Source organism: Notolepis coatsorum, assembly GCF_963971535.1.
Source record: "Notolepis coatsorum genome assembly, chromosome: 3".
NCBI lineage: Eukaryota > Metazoa > Chordata > Actinopteri > Aulopiformes > Paralepididae > Notolepis > Notolepis coatsorum.
The window spans coordinates 75,487,752-75,508,500 of NC_140167.1; the positions used below are offsets into that span (position 1 = coordinate 75,487,752).

The following is a 20,749-nucleotide window of genomic DNA, read 5'->3' on the forward strand; positions in this document are numbered from 1 at the left end:
CTGGGCAGCCTTGGACAGCATCAAGTCCACTCCCTGGGTATGGTGTGCATCGTTCTCTTCATGGCCTGAGTACAGTGTCATCTCGCCTGTGGCAAGCCTCTTCTGGCCGGATCCGATCCACCTTGATTCACTGATTCCGAGTATGGCAAGATTGTAATTCCTCATCTCGGCAGCCACCTGCGCAGTCTTTCCGGCTTCATACATGGTCCTTACATTCCATGTTCCGATGGTGGTAATGGCCCTGCTTGAAAGAATGGTGGTCGGCAGGGTAGCTTCCGGATGTTTCCGGCTTTCACTACACTGCGTCATACTTCCTACCTGAGGTCCATCCTCTCTCAGGACCGGAGATTCTTGGTTTTTCTTTGTTGACGTTTTTGTAGCAATGAGGTTTTTACAGGATGGGGTCACTGGCCCCAAGCCCAACCTTCCACCATTTCTGGCTTCTGGTGTTTTGGAGTTGGTTTGTTAGTCCCCTCCCCTGGCCTATTGTCTTCCAGGTAATGGATTGCAGCCTCATACCACGTGAGGCCAGACAGGTTTCGGGTTGTGTACAAGCTGTCTCGGCACGTCAAGCCCAACCAACTCCTGCTACTGTGTAACGAAAACTGCAACCAAACGAGCATTTTCGTCCCAGCAGCACAAGACAGCTGGAAAGCCTTCACAAATGGTTAGTTGACAACAGATTATCGATTCACCTTGGAAAAACTGAGTCAATTCTATTCAGCTCAAAACATAAATTAAAGGAATGTTCCCGACTTGAGATCAGCTGTAATGGCTTCAGTGTCGAGTCTAGAGACTGTGTTAAATACCTAGGTGCAGACTTCGACCAAACACTCTCAGGGAAAACAATGGCCCTGAAGGTGATCAAAAAAGTTAACACAAGGGTGACATTTTTGCACAGAAAAAAGAGGTTCTTATCACAGGAAACTATGAAATTGCTTGCCAACTGCATGATCCTCAGCCAATATGACTATGCATGTACGTACTGGTATAGTGGTGTTACAGTGGAAAGTAAACACAGGCTACAAACCAGCCAAAATAAGACCATACGATTGTTCCTAAATCTGCCACCTCGAACCCATTATTGAGCCATGTCACTTCAATGAGGTGGGATGGCTCCCTGTGGAGCAGAGGGTCTCCTTTCTGAAACTGGGACATATGTATAAAATGTTAAATGGATCTGCCCCCAGATATTTATGCTCTCGTATTGTCCTGCGTGGCCAGGTCCACGGACGACCGTTACGGTCTGGACAGCTCTCAGTTTATGAGCCTAGAAAGGGTTCCTATTCACAGAATGGCTTTCTGTCTACAGCCTGCCGGCTGTGGAACTCTCTGCCCAGGGCCATCCAAAACTCCCCCACTATTGCTGTCTTCAAGAGGGGTGTGAAGCGACATCTGCAACAATAGGTTGCAGAGGGTGCTTGGCCACCACTCTTGAAGAACAGGAACATGACATGCTGTAATGAGGCTCTTTCAGAAAATTGTGTTGTCTATTTTATCTACTTGTTGTATCTATTTTATCGTCTTAACTCTTTCTTTGTGATTTATTGTATTCTTCTTGGGACCATGTTGGAAACAAGTCGACAGACTTTCACATGTTATCCTTGTACCCCTTGTTTTTATACTATTGTATAAATTGTATGTACTAAATAAAAATCAAATCACATGACCAGAAACGTCAGTGGCCAATCAGATCGCACCAGAAACGTCAGTGGCCAATCAGAACGCAGAACGCGGAACTGGAAATCCGTTGGTAAAAGAATAGACGCGACCAGGACCAGGCTAGCGTATTTCCGGGAACAAGAGCATTCATCCTGAATGTTACATCACTGATGCTTGAAATGTGTGAACTTAGTGAAACAACGTACAGAACTTTGCTACAATGTAACATATCTGGTCTCTCTTTCTTCATCTTTCTTTTCTGTTCTCCCACAACAGACGGTTGTGTTACCTTTTCCATAACACTGGCTAGCTAAATACCTGTACCCAGCATGCCATTCAGCAGCATAACAGTTAATCCCCCCTCAATGCATTATACAGTGTAGGTGCCGATAAAAACAAGGGAAAATAAAATATATTAGATTATGTTAACGACTATTCGATTATTAGAAAATCGATGCCCATTCCTAATTGTTACAGTTCGTTTTTATTTAACTAAACTAAAGTATATTTGAACACTCCAGTTGTGCGCTGGATTACTTTGCTTTTGAAAAAGCAATCAGTACTTCAAGGCGTTGCTCTTTCTCTCTCTCTCTCTCCGTCCAGGTCCAGGAGCAGGTCCAGGTCGTCTCGCAGTCAGTCCCGCTCCAGATCCCGCTCCCGCTCCCGCTCCCCTGGCAAGAAACGCTCCCAGGCCGCCCAGGGCTCCCAGGTCACCCAGGCCGTCCAGGGCTCCCAGATCACCCAGGTCACCCAGGCCGCCGCCGCTCCCCCCAAGTCCCGCAGCCCCTCCCCCCCGTAAGTCTGTCAGGTTTCTTCTTCTTCTGCTGGTGTGAAGTGGTCTCGCCAACAGTGGTACAGGTGAGCCACGTATCATTGTTACATGACGTATGTCACGCCAGTTAGGTTACCGTGGGTATTAGGGGTGAACTTTATTTTATTAGATAAAACATGTTGACAAAGTTTTACTTTGCAGTTGAAAAAAGGTAATTTTTTCCCGCAATACTCAGAGTATCGCGATATATTTAGTATCGCGATACTATCGTATCGTGACGCAAGTATCGTGATAGTATCGTATCGTGAGGTCTCTGGCGATTCCCACCCCTATTCGGTATACTACACCTGTGTATTCTGTTTACTTCACTCATTGTATATATTCAGATTCAAATTCTTTATTGCCCATATTTATTGTAACATAATATAACTGATGGGGCACACAGACCCTCATCTGCACCTTTGATTTCACTGTTACTTTTTCACATCCTTTATATTCAGAGTTAATTATATTGTTTACACTGTTTATTTTTATCTTGTAGTTGTATTGCCAATATATTATTTATGTCTTTCTACTATTACCCTGCCTATGCCTGTTCCTCCCCTCCCCCATGCTGCTATGACGCCTAAATTTCCCCAAGGGGATCAATAAAGGAATATCTTATCTTATCATAATTAACACCAACAACAAAAACATCTTCAAACCCAGTCATGTATTTTAAAGGACCATACCAGTGTTTTTGACATGTGGGTTCAATGTCATTCTTGATACAAAAATATGAATATACCTGCATATACAGTCATAATTTCTATATAGCTACTTATATACCTGCATATGTTGCGTTTCAAGTTTAAATGATATAATAACTATACCCTCTATTTTTTTTCATTTGGAACGAGGCTTCATGATATCCTTCACAATAGCTATATAAACACTACACAACTGATTTTGACAATTTTAGCAAATCCTGAAAGTCTCTAAAAAATAAGTGTATAATTTGGTGTTTGCGTCTGGGAGGCCCAGCAGTGCATTTAAATGTTGTGGGTAACTGGGTCAAATTTGGGTCAGTCAAGATTCATCTTTGATCTTTAGACACCCAACCCCCACCTCTTTCCTCCACGGGAACAATTACTTTTTGCAACATGCACCCGTTCTCCCAATCCCTCTGGCACCCCTCCCCCCACGGGAACTCAACCTTTCTCACAGAATATGGACACTGATATTCAACTTTAACGTAAACACACACATGCACGTACGCACGCACACATACACTCGCAGTACAGTGTAGGCTTTGATCATCTTGTGGGCGGCGTGGCATTAACAACATTGCACAGATTGTCTTGCGTGGACGTCTATACATTTCAGTCAGGTTAATTTCAGTATACTGGGTGGTATGAAGGGATCTGGGATGGTACTGGGTGATATGAGGGGATCTGGGATTGTACTGGGTGATATGAGGGGATCTGGGATGGTACTGGGTGATATGAGGGGATCTGGGAGGGTACTGGGTGGTATGAGGGGATCTGGGAGGGTACTGGGTGGTATGAGGGGGTCTGGGAGGGTACTGGGTGGTATGAGGGGATCTGGGAGGGTACTGGGTGGTATGAGGGGGTCTGGGAGGGTACTGGGTGGTATGAGGGGATCTGGGAGGGTACTGGGTGGTATGAGGTATTTGTTTAAAATTAAGTTGGGTTTTATGATAAAAAGGCTTTATTTTTTTTATCAAATGTATATGGGTACATTTGTACCTGTAACACCACAGATGTTACTATAGTTAATAATATAAAGTTCTAAAAACCTTTTATTTTTATACTATTCTAATATTAGTTTATTTTAGTCAGATAACATAATTATCCACTATCTTCACTATAGGGAATATAATTAGTGAATTTAATCACATTTCTTACTTAAAATATGTAGTAATGTGTGTTGTGCCCATATAATAAAATGAAAATAGGATTGTATGGTTATAAATGCATAATAAGTTAGTTATCATGTAGTAAAAACAATATTTGATGATAGACAAATTTACCTGTGAACACCATGAACAGAAACAGCTTTCGAACACAACACAAGGGAAAGGTTCCGATATTCCTTTATTGATCCCCTTGGGGAAATTCAGGCATTATAGCAGGAGGGGGGAGCAGCGGTACAGGTAGTAAAAAAGCAATGTAAACAATATAACAAATCAATATAATGGGATATAACCCATAAGTCTATGATGGCATGTACAATAATGCTATACTAGATATGCTGCTGGCCAGTATGACTTACCATAGTATCTTCATACCTGTATCATAGGGCTAGGCGATATGGCCAAACATTTTATCACAATATATCACGATAACATTTTTCATATAGATAAATAATGATATTTAATTAGTATTAAATTTTTTTTTGAATCTATTATTATTATTTAACACATCTTATACCACTCTCTGCCGGTGCTGTAACAAGAAAGACAAGTATGTCCACTGTCTCTGTTTTAAAGCTGCCCTGTTGCAGGTCACAATACAAAAAAGAAAATTATTTTATTTTTTATAATTTTTTATTATTGATTATTAAAATATATCGCGATAATTATCTTTGATAAAATTTGATTGATTGAAACTTTTATTAACAGATTGTAGAATCGGTAGAATACAGTACGGCTCAATACACACAATTGTTAATACCCTCAAAATGGAAAGTCTGCACTGGTGGTGTACAGAGCCAAAATGATATTAAATACAAATATTTCTCTCTCTCTCATAAATAGAATGTATTGCCATTTTATTATTATCATTATGTTCTATTATATTAATATAAATCTCTCTCTTTCTCTCTCTCCAGCACCACATCAGGTCTGGGTACGACCCCAGCCAAACCTATTACTGACAGCCGACTAGGAGAGGAGAACAAGGGGCACCAGCTGCTCATGAAGATGGGTATGTTATTTTCACATTGGTGTTTGTTCAAAGTTCCAACTATCGTTTGAACTTGGTGAAATGTTAAATAATTTAGCTGTAATCATGTGTTCTGATAAAATTGGGAGGGTTAGCCCTAATATTTATTTCACAATCGCACAATCTCCTCTCCACGTCATTCAAAGTGCCATTCAATTAAATCACACAATCTCCTCCACGTCATTCAAAGTGCCATTCAATTCAGTCACACATTCTCCTTTCCACGTCATTCAAAGTGCCATTCAATTCGGCATGTCAATGAAATTGATAGTATTGGACAGAAAAGTTGTCTGTAATATAGAGGGAAACAAATAAAAAGATTAGACAGCGTAGAATGTGACAGGAGGGTGAAATGTAATCTTGCAGAACTTTATATAATATAAATAAATAAACAGAACAATAATAAACTTGGTTTTTGGCTTCAGAAATGTGTTTTGGGAATTCGGAGAAAGAATTGTATATTCTATGTGGCCCTCCTGCTTGTCTTTGGTTCATTGTCAAATGGAAGGAGGGATCCCAGAATGTTCCACCTTTATTTTCATGCTTTTTGTATGTGCCTATACAATTCTATATAAATAATGTATATAATACATATATACAGTATATATACCGTAATTCCTCTAATAGTAACCCCGGCTTGTATTTGTTTCAACTGTAGCGGGTACCAGGCTTGTATTAGGAGGAGGCCTGTATAAGAGGGAGGCCTATATTTCAAATTTTCAAACGGATCATAATGAATAAATCAACATTTTGTGTCGGTTTGAACCCAGTAAAATGTACTGGGTTCATTTATTGAAACCAAGTACTGTATGAAATAGTAAACAGTGCAATTACAGGTGGTCACTGGTCATTTCAACGTTTTCAAAGTGAAATCAAGTAACTAGCTCAGTATGCAGCTCAGTATATTAGTAACCCGGCTTGTATTAGGAGGCCGGCTTATAATTGCTTAGCTCAAGAGCGCACCCGGCCATTAATAGAGACCCGGCTTGTATTTGAGACCCGGTTACTATTAGAGGAATTACGGTATAATAATACAATTAAATAACAATTGAATTACAATTATATATCCACATTATGTATCGGGTTATAATACTATATCAAATTCAGAAAGGAGAATCTACACACTAGGATCACACCAGCTGGATTACAGAGCTTCCAGAAGGACTAGGATCACACCTGCTGGATTACAGAGCTTCCAGAAGGGCTAGGATCACACCAGATGTTTATTTGGAAAACTGTAAGGTTGCTAATTCAAAAAAGTTAACAGCTAGCATGCAGCACCACGGAGCTGTTCTAAGAAATAGTAACTAAAGTACTGGTGGGTCCGCCGACCCTAGAGGGATTAATTACGACCTCTACCTGGGAATTGTGCAGTGAGTGGTTGCAATTGGTAACTAATAGGGATGTCCGATATTATCGGCCTACCGATATTATCGGCCGATATTGGTATTAAAATGTAATATCGGAAATTATCGGTATCTGTTTAAAATATATATATATATATATATACCGTATATCACTGTGGAAGTAATTAGACTCTCCCAGAGTTCTGGATTCTCTATATTAGTCTGAGTTTTGTTTGGTCTTAGTTATCTATACCCTGATGAAGGCCCTATGTAGGCCGAAACATGTTTGTTTATTTTAAATTATCAAAATAATGTGAGCCATTTAATAAAGGCTTTTAAGATTTGTAGAGCTGCCTTGGACTTCAACTTTTTTTATAACTATAATGGATCCTACCCCGGATTTAATCCAAAGAGCACCTACTGAAACACAAAACCAAGAACACTATAGCCCTCTCCATATCCTCTTTTGGATACATTTCTAATGACTCTGCACCCCAGTGAGATATAGGGTTGTTCATTGTACAATACAGGGTTGATGTTTCTTGTTGATTATTATTCTGTTTTTTTTTTTATAAAATGGTGTGATATTCTATTCCAGTTGTGTTTATTTAATTATATATATATATATTAGTGCTGTCAATCGATTAAAATATTTAATCTGATTAATCGCATGATTGTCCATAGTTAACTCGCGATTAATCGCAAATTAATCGCACATTTTTATAAAATAACTTAAAAGAAAATAACAATGAATAAAGTGTGCATGAAATAATAGGGGAAAGAAAACGTTAGGAACTTGTTACATTCACCCACACAAGGGCTGAGGACTCACACCCCCGCCCATCCCTCTCTCTCACACACACACACACACACACACACACACACACACACACACACACACACTCCCAGCTCTCTCTCTCTTGCCCCTTCCTCATCTCTCTCACCCCCCCTCTCTCTCTCTCTCTATCTCTCTCACACACACACACACACACACACACACACACACACACACACATACACATACACACACACACACACACACACACACACACACACACACACACACATACACACACACACACACACACACACACACACACTTAGAGTCAGAAACAAACATAGTATCAATGAGAGTATCAATAATACACCTGAGTGAAGCCTAGTTAAAAAAAAAAAAAAAAAAAAAGTAAAAAAAAATTTTGTTTGAATTTTTTCTAAAAAGTTAATTGTGAGTTAAAAAAACTAGTGGTGTTAATAGAATTGTGCGTTAACGCGTTAATACCACGTTAACTTTGACAGCCTTAATATATATATGTGATATAAACTAGATATAAACATGCTGGCTATGTGTGTGTGTGTGTGTGTGTGTAGAAGCTGGGCCCTGCTCTAGAGTGACATTGATCACATTGAATTCTGGGAGTGTAGTCCTTTCATCAAATAGCTGAATTCACTTTCTTCCTTTCAAAGCCCTGTACTGGGATTTAGTTAGAATGTTACCAGAATGTTTCATAGGACATTGATTGAAAACTATCGGCTCAAATTTTACAACTGATGGCTTATTTTGAAGGTATGAACCTGTAGTTTCATATTATGTAAAAAATTCTTTTTTGAAAATTCTGAGGGAGGAGGGGCTCAACAGCTCAGACTCTAGAGGGGTTAAGCTATGTAACATTAGAGTGCAGCCCTTTAGCTTGCTAACGTTAAGATAGCAGGAGCCATCAGCCAACAAAGTTGTTTCAACAAATGTATTCACAAAATGGATTATCATTCAAACGTTATTGAAGCCTCCCGTGACCAGTAAGTAGGTACTACTACTCAACCGCAGCAATGTGCGCTATGTGCCTAAAGTCAAGTACGCTGGAGTGAGGTGCGGACGGAAGTTTTTCTAAATAAAATACCCGAAAGATTATTAGTATTTAGGAGCAAATTGTTTGCATGATTAAAAACGATGGTTCGAACGTCCGTTCGGAAAAACCCTGGCGAAATCCTAAAAACAGGCTTGGGGACAGCTCTAACTGGAGCTGAGCTGAATGTGTTAAAATAGACATAAAAAAGTGAAGGATTGGACTTTGCGAGCTAACTGTAATACAATGTTATTTTTTACAATAATTTATAACATCTTAAGAAATTACTAATGTGTATGGGAACTCACAAAAAAGGTAATGGTAAAGGTAACGCTTAAAATGTATTATTGCAGTGGCAAAAGGCGCGGTGAACATTTTTGGGTGCACCTAAATTATGTGCTGGTACACCTAAATGAAAAAGTTAGGCGCACTGGTGCAACCAATGTAAAAAGTTAGTCTGGATTTTGTTATGATTTAAGTTGCTGCCACTCGCAAAAAAATCCCCTCTCCTTCTAGAGTAGACACCGAGGTAGTTTTATCTTCGTCATAGTTAAATTGCGCCCTCTCTGGTGGTCTGTTGATATCGTCTCAACTCTGTGCAGGCTGGAGTGATTCTGGTGGTCTGTTGATATCCTTTCCACTCTGTGCAGGCTGGAGCGGTTCTGGTGGTCTCGGCGCCAAGGAGCAAGGCATCCAGGACCCCATCAAGGGAGGAGACATCCGGGACAAGTGGGACCAGTACAAAGGTGTAGGGGTGTCTCTGGATGACCCATACGAGAACTACCGCAGGAACAAGAGCTACAACTTCGTAGCACGCATGAAGGCACGGGAGGAAGGTAAAGAAGAGGACGGTGGATGTAATGTAATTATTACAAATGGTAACTGACTGGTTTGACTGACAATACACATTAAACATTGGGTATATTGCTGTGCATTGTTATTTCCGTGGTGCTAGACATAATTGGTAGAGTGTGTGTTTGTGTGTGTGTAAGACTGCGCAATATCTCGTTATTGCTGCCGCCATGCGCTTTAAGATGCATTTTTAAAACAATATTTCCCCCAAAAATTACTCGAGCGCTACTCCAGTAATTCATGCGAGTACTCGATCTTGGAAAACTTTACCCATCCCTAGCTTCTACTGATTTCTTGTGTTTTGACTAAGGCTGTCAATCTATTAAAATATTTAATCTGATTAATTGCATGATTGTCCATAGTTAATCGTGATTATTCGCAAGTGAATCGCATATTTATCTGTTCTAAATCTACCTCTTAACAGGCACCGACCCGCCGGCGGGACCTCTTAAGGACGTTGGCGACATCTAGCGGCTCGGGTGTGCATATTTTCTTATACAATATATATATATCGAATTAAAGTCCTATTTGTTGCCTGTCGATTGACGTTTCAGGTGTCAAAATCCGTTCTGCGGTTCGCGAGTTACATGCTGATATGTGAGGCGTGCGCCAAAGTACACAGCAGAGTCAGATTACCACTCCCGGTGCTCTAGCATTTGGCGATCTAGAAAATTATTGGACATGGTTGTAATCCAATGATACCCCACGTGGGGATGAGCGAAACAGGAAGAGAAAAATGCGCCAAATGCATTGGAGTGAATGAGAAAACTGAAACCGGCAGAGCTTTTTTAAATAATTTTTTTTAACCAAAATCACTCCTAATCACTTATTTCTGAATGGATATTGGATTTATATGAAATTTGGATTGTATTGAACTTTTGGATATATACCGTAATTTTCGCACTATAAGCCGCACCTGAATATAAGCCGCAGCAGCTAAATTGAATGATGTGTACATATATAAGCTGCACTGGACTATAAGCCGCAGGTGTTTTAATGTTTAATTACAGTCTTCCCACCAGCATTGGGACACAATACTGTTGGACAAATAACAAGAATGAACTCATTTACAAGTTGTATTAAGTTTAGCAAATAAGGGAACAGATAAATAACATTTCAATGCAGTCAAAAAAGCAATATTTCGATTTTTACATTTTCGGGTTTGGTCACATCGAGTCACATATAAGCCGCACCGTTATATAAGCCGCAGGGTCGAAAAATGGGGGAAAAAGGTGCGGCTTATAGTCCGAAAATTACGGTACTTTTGGATATTGCAACTACTACAGAAAAATGTGAGTAACAAGTTTTTCTACAACTCAAGTTCAGACCTATGTTACTCTATTTCATTAGCACTAAAACTAAGTGAATCTTCTTTATTATATCAGAAACTTCAGAATGTTATCTTTCAAAAGAGACCAGGCTCATGCATGTGCTATAAGTAAGTATAGTATTTTTGGTTTGCAAAAAAAGTATGCAGTCCTCAAGTTCAAGTAAAAGAATGGCCACTTTTCTGCCCACTTGTTAAGAGGTTAAATGGTTATTTTTCAGGTTTTAATACTCCTATCAACATGAGAGTAGACAAATGCTTGCTTTATGCAAAGTGCATGTTTATTTATTGCCACAATGAGAAATACTGTCCAGAAGTAACTAAGATGTGCAAACTGCATTGTAAAACAAAATGCTGAAATAAAATAATAAAAAGCCCAACAAAATAATAACAGATGCATACCAATTTACCAACTGTAACATGACATAGTAATGATTACTAACACAGTAGTGTGTTGAACTTTACACTTGAACTATTCATCCCCATTTTTTTGTTTAAGCAGCCATTTAACACACAAGGATGACCCTCATGCATTGCACATTTGCATACAATTCTAAACAGAGTGATGCACAAAATAACTTAAAAGAACATAATAATTTAAAACAATGAATAAAGTGTGCAATAATAAGGGAAAGAAAAAGTTAGGAACTTGTTACATTCACCCACAGAAGGTTTGGGGACTCTCTCTCTCTCTCACACACACACACACACACACACACACACACACACGCACGCACGCACGCACACACACACACACACACACAAAATCTCCCAGCTCTCTTGCCCCCCCCCCCCCTTCTCTCTCTCTCTCACTCACACACACACACACTTTGAGTCAGAAACAAACATAGTATCAATGAGAATATCAATAATTCACGAGTGAGGTTCAATAGTCTCCGGTGAGCGCAACGGTCTGCCCCAACGCCTCCGCCACTTTGGCTCTCTCGTCTTGGATGCAATGCGTATTATTTCACACAGACCGCCGTCCTCCACAATGTTAATCGGCCTGCAAGCCGTAGCCACCCATTTTGCGACCACTGTTGTAAGTTTGCAGCTTGTAACTGTCTCCCCTGCAAATTATCCAGCGTGGTTTGCCTCAAGCGAGGAGGGGGCGTAGGGCTCTCTGCATCGGCGGTATGCTTGGCCGAAAAGTGAGTACAGTAGATGTACTCCGGTGCCACGGTGGTAACTAAATTCACATCGACTGTAAATACAAATTACTTTTGTCCTGTCGAGAGAGCCATCTGGCATGGCTTTGAAGCTGAACTTGCCATTCAAAATAGTATATTTCTTGTCCATTATACTAGTGGTCACGGGGGTTTGTTTATATTTACGGCATCGACGTCAGTGCATTGCTTCCTGATTTCCCAAATTACGGAGTGGCCCGAGGTTCAAACATCACAGCCCGTTAATCTCGCATAAAAAATAGTGCCGTTAAATGCATTTCGCGTTAACTCGTTAATAACTTGTTAACTTTGACAGCCTTAGTTTTGACTTTCATAGATGTTCACTATGTGGTTTTTGTGATATTGGACCGATATCCTATACCAGCATGGATACTGATGTATCCCTAATCATGGCTGTCACTATAATGTTGACATTGTGTTCTTGCCCCGCCCCACTTGACATGCGACGAGTGAATGGAGAAGCGTGGCTTCTCTGCGGTTTGTTATAAATGCTTAGCTTGTATTTTAACTCTTAAGCTGTTAACTAATTTGCCTTCTTTCTTCCAGTTAACCGTGAACCTCCAGAGGCTCCGCCCGCCGAGTGATGTTGACGATGCGGATCAAGCACCCCCTCAAACCAACACCCTCTTCTCCATCAAGCGCCCCCTCAAACCAACATCCTCTCCATCCTCACAGCCACATTCACACCAGAACCCTTCTACATCCCTCACCTGAACTAGTCAGATATTTCCAGAGCAAAGTGCACAGAGGCAGTCGAGTGTCCTCACTGTTAACTGGCTTAATAGAGAGCATTTAGTAGAGCATTTTTTATCACTGCTCAGATGAAGCATCAAGAGCAGTATTTAAACACTGGACGTGCTACAAACCTTGGTATATTGTGTACGACATCATGTACCGTGTACACTAGGCGCGATAGAGGTTTTTGGAACCCTAGTCCTATTTCTTAACACCAGTGATGATGTTGATTGGCACAGAGTCCATTCTCAGCACAATCCATGCTGTTCCTCAGTAGTTCTGGCGACTTGGCCACACGTCAATGCAAAGTCAATGGGGTTCGAGCTCCTGTCTGTACAAAGGATTCTACTGATCAACATCATCATTGTAACCAGAACTATCCCTTTTTAAAGTAGGGGTGGCTTTAAACATGGAATAACGTGAAAAAGGTTTTAAAAAGTCTTAATTTACACAGTCCGTTCTGACCTGATATCTTATTGTGCACAGGATCATCTAAGCAGTAATTAAAGTAATGGCTGTTGTCTTCGACCCGGGGGGTCTTCTAGTCAGGATCGGGGTCGACAGGAAGCAGATTTTCCTAAAAATTTGGAATTCAAAATGAGTGCTTCTATTCATGGTATTCGAGTACATCATCATGGCAGACATCGTGAAAGGCAAACGGCGGGTGATCGTAATTAAATCACAGGTGATCATACTTAAATGTGGTCGGTGAGCCACATTGACGGCATTGTGCCATATTGGTAGGAAATGGACACCATGAATACTAGGGGTGTAACAGTACATGTATTTGTCCCGCAACTTCACAGTACGGATGTCACGGTTCGGTACATCCAGCCATACAACGAATATGTCTCATACGACACTAGGTCAAACTAGGGTTGCACATTTTACAAATGTATGCTCAATATCTTTACTTTGGCTTACTTTGATCTTTAACGTTGAATATTAAGCTTGTATTGCCAAATTTAGATGATGAATAAAACGTTGAAGCTTGTAAAGGCATGATGACAAGCGGACAGCACAAATTAACAACCGCGCACTCTGCACTGGGCTGTTTCCCCTCATCTCCCCTCCCCTTTACTACAGGTGTCCCTGAAACAAAACCATGAATGAATGATATGTTTGTAACACAGCAGGGTCATTACAATAGGTTGAAAATGTTCATCCTTTTCTTGTTCGCCCAATAATGTAGGCAATTAATTTACTCAGTGGATGCCTGAACACAGAATGACACTGGTATCACTGACTACCGTGGCAAGCCTAGGTGGAACTATGTATAACTTAATTTAATTAATTAAAATTTTAATTTAGCTTTTTTCCTGTTGTGCCAAACTCGTACCGAACCGTGACCCCAAAACCGAGGTACATACCGAACCGTGGCTTCTGTGTACCGTTACACCCCTAATGAATACCATTAATAGAACAGTTGATGAGTCAATTGGAATGTCAATAAATAAGGTTCCGTCGACTGTATTGAAATAGGATCTACCAACCTTGCGTCTCTCAAGCTCATACCTACTCTTATTTTGTTTGCAGTTAAGATCTCATCACACGTCTGGGCCATGGGGGATGTTTCAGTGCTGATAATTAGGGAGCGTTCTCATGTATTTTCTTCTCATACAGCCACATGTAAGTCTGATTTTAGTTGTAGTGTAATGTTGCTCTTTTTGTATAAAAAAAAAATTCCACAAAAAAGGAGTAAATAATGCGAGAAGAAATACGCCATCTCTGCTGTTGTGTGTAAGACTTGTTGCACCTCATGACATGGCTTTGTAATAAAAGAGTGTTTAATGATTCAAGTTCAAGTGCTTTATTGATCCCCTTGGGGAAATTCATGTCATAGCAGCATGGGGGAGGGTAGGTACAGGCAGAAGAAGTAATAATATCAATGTTTACTTTTGTCTGTTTATCATACATGAGGTAACCCCAGCAGCTCGCCTGCGGACACGTAGGAACGTATTACACATTGTATCCAGTAGAGGGAAACCTTCTATTTCCTAACCACCATCAGTTTAGGGTTGATTTAAAAATAATAATGTGGAATTTGCAATGTGTGTCTAAAATGCATTATTGTAATTTATGTTATAATTATCATCATGGATTGTCCTTAACTCAATGGCCGCCAACACCGATTTAATACGTGTTAGCCCACCAATCGTTGAATGCCAACCACGTATATATACGTTATTGAATCGTTATTTCTTTTATTCGCTATTTCCATTCATAAACATGCAGGCAGCTGTGTTTTCTCACTGGGGATGCGTCTGGGATTGCAAAAGTCCAATACCGCCGCCTAACGCCTTGTGGCCGCTATTGCACTCAATTTGAAACGATGTGGCTTAGTGTGGGCCGAGCTGCGACGTGCGGGCGGGGTCAAACTACTCGGGCAGGGCAAGTGCTTATAAAGCCTCAAATATACTTCCTTCCGCACGTGCGCGTGACGTAATTTGTGTAATTCTTGTCAGCGCGGACGAGCGTGCTGACGAGAATTACACAAATTATGTCACATGCGGCTTGCGGCATGAAGTATATTTGAGGCTTTACGCATGCATCGACGAGGGTCGGGCCCCCCCGGATCATGTTCAGTGCTGGATTACGTTGGCAATACAATCGACATCATTACTTGGAATGGCGATCAGATAATTGGAATATTATTTTCGGAACGGATCCTGGTCAAGGTAAGGACTATTATAATATCAATATTGCGTTGATCCAAAAATTCCTTCATGCTGATCGGGGCGTGTGTGGCGTGTTCCGTTGGTTGCGATCAAAGCACGGAGGGGCTGCCCCCCCCCCCCCTTTCATGCATCCATGATGAAACATAATACCGATCATCTAAATTTGATTTGAGAACAGTAGCTAGTCCAGGGAAGAAACGATAACGCTTTCACTCTAATACATGTTGCCGGCCATTATGGAAATGACACCAGACCGCCCTGAAACTACACTCATATTCACGACAGTATAAAACGGGAATGTATGAATGAGAAAATTATCTGTTTTTTTAATCTTGACCGGAATAAACTCAATGACGATCTACTATGTTATTAGATCCATAGCTATAATATATAATATAGCTGCAAACACAGCCACGTATCCCCATGTTAAAAGGCGATGGCATTTCAACAGTAAGGTAAACCGACCCCTGGTGTATTTTTAGGTGATGTATTTCTGTACTGTACTGTTCCGTCTTTTATGTGGTGTATTGTCGCAGCTACCACCTGCACCGTGTATGAATTCCACCGGCCTGGCCGTGTGGCAATAAAAGGAACTTGAACTTGAATGAGTTAAAGGGGCACTTCACTAAAAAACAATACTGATTTATTTTGATTTTATCATCACAGATCCACAGAAGAAACCCTTTTTAACCCTAACCTACCCTGGGTAAAATACCATAACCTACCCTGGGTAAATAACCCTATCCTACCCTGGGTAAATAACCATAACCTACCCTGGGTAAATAACCATAACCTACCCTGGGTAAATAACCCTATCCTACCCTGGGTAAATAACCATAACCTACCCTGAGTAAATAACCATAACCTACCCTGGGTAAATAACCATAACCTACCCTGGGTAAATAACCATAACCTACCCTGAGTAAATAACCCTATCCTACCCTGGGTAAATAACCATAACCTACCCTGAGTAAATAACCATAACCTACCCTGGGTAAATAACCATAACCTACCCTGAGTAAATAACCATAACCTACCCTGGGTAAATAACCATAACCTACCTTGGGTAAATAACCATAACCTACCCTGGGTAAATAACCCTATATACCCTGGCTAAAGAATAGGCTCTGTGCTGCACCCATGGACTTCAAAGCAAGACAGATTGGAGACAATCTTTCATCATATTCAAATACAGTCTGTATTCAAAGTATTAGATTGCAGACATCTTGGTCGCAAACAACAGGTGATTGTAACCAAATAGCAGGTGATTATCATTAAATGACAACCGTGGCCAATGACGCTGTGTCATGCCATATGTATGGCAATATTAATTATATTATGAATTATAAACTGGAAAATCCCTGTTTTTTTATGGTGTCTGCCTTTAACCTGAGATTTAGTTGTTGCCAAATGGTGCTTCTACTGAAGCAAGGACACTATAAAATAAGGAAGGGTCATCACGTCAGAATACCAGCATAGATATATATATTTATTCTTACAGTATATTTATCTATCCACATTTGTCTGTACATACCTGCATATAACCATTTTTACATACCTGTAGATTTGATATCTATATCTGTACATATCCCTTACTACCTTCCTGCAACAATTAATAATATTATAAATACAAATACATATTTGAATGCCTGTTTGTCTGAGGTGCATGGTTTTCTGTTATGTTGGCCCTATTTTTGCCCTCCCTCTTGGAATGACGGGCCCATTAGCCAATAGAAATCTAGCGCAAACCGAGCCCGTCTGTCAAACTCAACCTTTTAACCTGCGCCCCCAAAAGTGGTCATTTTAGTTTTCGCTTTTGAGGACTGCATACTTATATTAAATCACCTCTTCCGCCTGTGCGGTCCATCGGCGGACCGCAAATGACATCATGTCATAAATCAATCTCTCCAGATTGTTTGACAAATGTATCGTTTTTTTAACGTATTCAAGTATAAACATCATAACCATGTCACAACAGCATTTATAATGTATATTATCATCAATACGTTAGTTTAGGAATAGGTTAAAGTGTTATTAGATAGATAGATTTTAATTTATTTTTGGTCAGGGTTATTTCGCGAGAGGCAACCATTTTGGAAAAGTTTTAACCATGGGAATTGTAGTTTTTTGGCACCATTTTAACATCGCTAGCTGTCGATCTGCGTTGGAATCTTTCAGAACTACACTTCCTTTTTTTTTAAACTTTATTTTTTAGCGTTTATCGCTTTTCTGGTCAAGCATGACCGACAGAAACAGGTTGAAATGGGATGTAGAGCAGGGGAAGACATTCTGAGAAATGACGGCAGGTCCGGGAATCGAACTCGTGTCCCCCAGATCCGTGACGAGCACGGTTTTCCCCGACGCAGAGATAGCGCCGAGATATGCGGTGAGCTACGGGAGCTCCCCTGAACTACACTTCCTTAAAGCCTCTATGGGTTTCAAGCGTCATACCTCTGTATGAATTTTTTAATATCTCTTATTATTCGGGATAATAAACCACAACACTTAACGTTATCGCATTATTTTGAAGCACAGTTCGTTTCTCTTCCCTATTTTTAGCATGCAGCAACAACTTTACATTTGAAATTAGTTTCAAAACGGTTTCACCCTGATCAAAATAAAAAAGTACAGTAGATTACAGTAGATTTCATTATCTGTTCTTATGCACGCGTGGTGATACTAAATACAAATTGAACTCTGCCTTTTGAAAGATAATATATGTATATATAAATGTGCGAATTGGCTATAATAAGGTAATTTATAAGCCTGCTATTCTATATTCTATAATAATATTTCAAATTGCATTTGTCCGGATGGGAGAATTCAGTACTGTATCTACAGAACCTTCTGTTTAATCATCTTCCCTTTATTCATTTCCATTAGATTCTTTGTACACATGATCTCAAGAAGGTACTGAATGAGATCAGTGGCAGTTCTTCATGTCTGGTCATTATTAGCATGGTGTTATTCACTGTCAAAGATGCAAAGAAAAATCATAATTCATATTCTCCTTTGTTTCATCACAATTTAAGCAAGCCTAATAATATACACAATATTTCTGACACTGGGAATACATTCACTAACGTCCATAGATGTCCCTAGATACCAAGAATAGGCAAATGGACCTTGTGTAAGTGGAGCAATATTCCATTTACTTAGGTATGTATTTTAGGCGGATTTTCAGAAAATAGAATCAAGAATCAAGAGGTTTATTTGTCACATACATACCAGGGCATACAGTGAAATGCGGGTGGTCTTGCCTGCATTGATTGTGCAAAATACAATAATAAAATAGAATAAAATAGGCATCGAAAAAATAAAATAGATAAAACACAAGATATGCATGGATGGGGTTAGGAGAGGGGTTCATTAATATGATCAAAGTACTATATACAGATCCATCGGTAAATTCTGCTCCCCACACTTTCCTGTGTCGCGCTCGTCTAGACAGGGTTGTCGTCTTAGTCCCGGACTATTTGCTCTATCCCTAGAGCCTTTGGCACAGTACACAAGACAATCCCAGTCCATAGCGCCGATCTCAATTAAGGGAACACAGCATCACATTAGCTTATATGCGGACGATGTAATATTGTTCATGCAAAACCCTACCACCTCCCTACCTCATCTTCTCAAAGTAATAAATGATTTTGGCAGTCTATCGGGATTTAAGATAAACTGGCCTTCCTTCCACTCAATGTGACTGCGAAGGCTACCACCCTCCCAGCAAATATACCCATGGTAGAACACTTTAGATGTCTTGGAGTTTAAATATTCCCCACTATGCCAAACGGTGAAGTATAATTATTCCGGATTCCTAGATAGGATCACAAATGATTTTGGCAGGTGGTCAAAATTAAAAAACTCATTACAGGCCCGAGCATCAATAGTTAAGATGGATGTTTTACCCAGAATTTACTTCTTTAGCTCAATGTTGCCGTTACCCCCCGCCCCCCCCCCCCCGTATCTTCGATGACCATGGTTTCTGCAGTTATCAAGATATATCTAACAAATTTAACCTCACCAGCTCCACTAATTTTTTCTATCTACAATTAAGAGCAGCTTTAAAGGCTCACGGAGTCCCATTAAAGATTCCACTTGAGCACCACAGATATCACATTCTTTTATGAAAAGGAGACATCGAGAGGCTTCGTCTCTGACTTTTATCGTCACTTACTTACGTCCTCATATGATGTCCTTCCCCTAGACTCGGTTTGGAGGAAGGATATCCCAAACTTGGAAGTAGATTTTGATTGGGATGAAGTCTGGGCAAACGTTCGGCTGTCATCACGCAACCCGGATCATCAACAGATTAATCTTAATTTTATTCATAGGACTTACCTGACTCCTAGACGTTTGCACCTAATGGGGCTCAGACAAGACCCTCGATGCTCCTTGTGTTTAAACGGTGCTCTTGGTACATTTATGCATATGTATTGGGAATGCCCTCCTGTTAAGATATTCTGGGAAAAAGTAACCACTCAATTATCAGAATTTTTATCTCTGACCATACCTGTACAGCCTTCTGTATTGTTGTTGAATGATGTTTCTCAGTTATCAACCTCTGTACATGTAAAGAGACAAATTTTGTCCGGTCTTACGGCTGCCAAAAAGTTGATAGCATCACGCTGGATTCAACCGGATAAAATATGCCGGAAGGTGTGGGTTCTTACCTATCTCGATGTGATTTATCTAGTGATATCTACCGCACAAATTTTAGGTGTTAATGAAGCCAGCATAGCAATCTGGTTAGCTGTGGTGGAGAAGATAAAGGGAAGCATATGAACTTGTAATTTCTGATGTTAAATGGAATAGTGGATGTATAGTCCAAGAGGGGGTCCTGGGGGGGGGTGGGGGGGGGGTGGAGGGGGAGGGAAGGGGAAGGAAAGAGTGAGGAAGAGCGAGCAAGAGCATATGTAATGTATTGTATTGTATTTATTATTTTTATGAACACAGCGTGAGATTAATGTTTAAGGGTATAAATACTCGGAAAGCGGCTGGCCCAGATGGGATAACAGGACGAATACTTAAGTCCTGTGCAAACCAGCTGGCCCCAATATTTACATCCATATTCAATATATCCCTGGCTGAATCCGTGGTCCATGCCTGCTTCAAAATGTCAACCATAATCCCTGTGCCAAAAAACTCTACTCCAACAAGCCTTAATGACTACAGACCGGTGGCACTCACCACTCTGTGGTCATGAAATGCTTTGAGAGGCTGGTCAAGGATTACATCTGTGCCTCCCTCCCTAGTAACATGGACCCACTGCAGTTTGCATACAGGGCAAACAGGTCCACTGACGATGCGGTCTCCCAAGTACTGCACAACACACCTTGACAGTCAGAAGGGGGGCTATGTGAGATTGCTGTATAGTTCAGCTTTCAACACCATAGTCCCCACC

At 40.4% G+C, this 20,749-nt stretch overlaps 1 protein-coding gene across 3 annotated transcripts in view; it reads left to right on the top strand.

Annotated features, from left to right (window-relative positions):
• Positions 1–14,469, top strand: part of cherp (calcium homeostasis endoplasmic reticulum protein) — a 62,308-nt gene extending 47,839 nt beyond the window's left edge. The window contains exons 17-21 of one of the 3 annotated variants that reach the window (XM_084310409.1): positions 2,266–2,457; positions 5,267–5,361; positions 9,220–9,447; positions 9,846–9,900; positions 12,482–14,469. In XM_084310409.1, coding sequence (XP_084166535.1) covers positions 2,266–2,457; positions 5,267–5,361; positions 9,220–9,447; positions 9,846–9,892 — 562 coding nt within the window. In that variant the 3' untranslated portion in view covers positions 9,893–9,900; positions 12,482–14,469. The remainder of the gene's footprint in view (positions 1–2,265; positions 2,458–5,266; positions 5,362–9,219; positions 9,448–9,845; positions 9,901–12,481) is intronic. The other 2 variants (XM_084310410.1, XM_084310411.1) reach the window with 2 other exon arrangements.
• Positions 14,470–20,749: the final 6,280 nt, after the last annotated feature.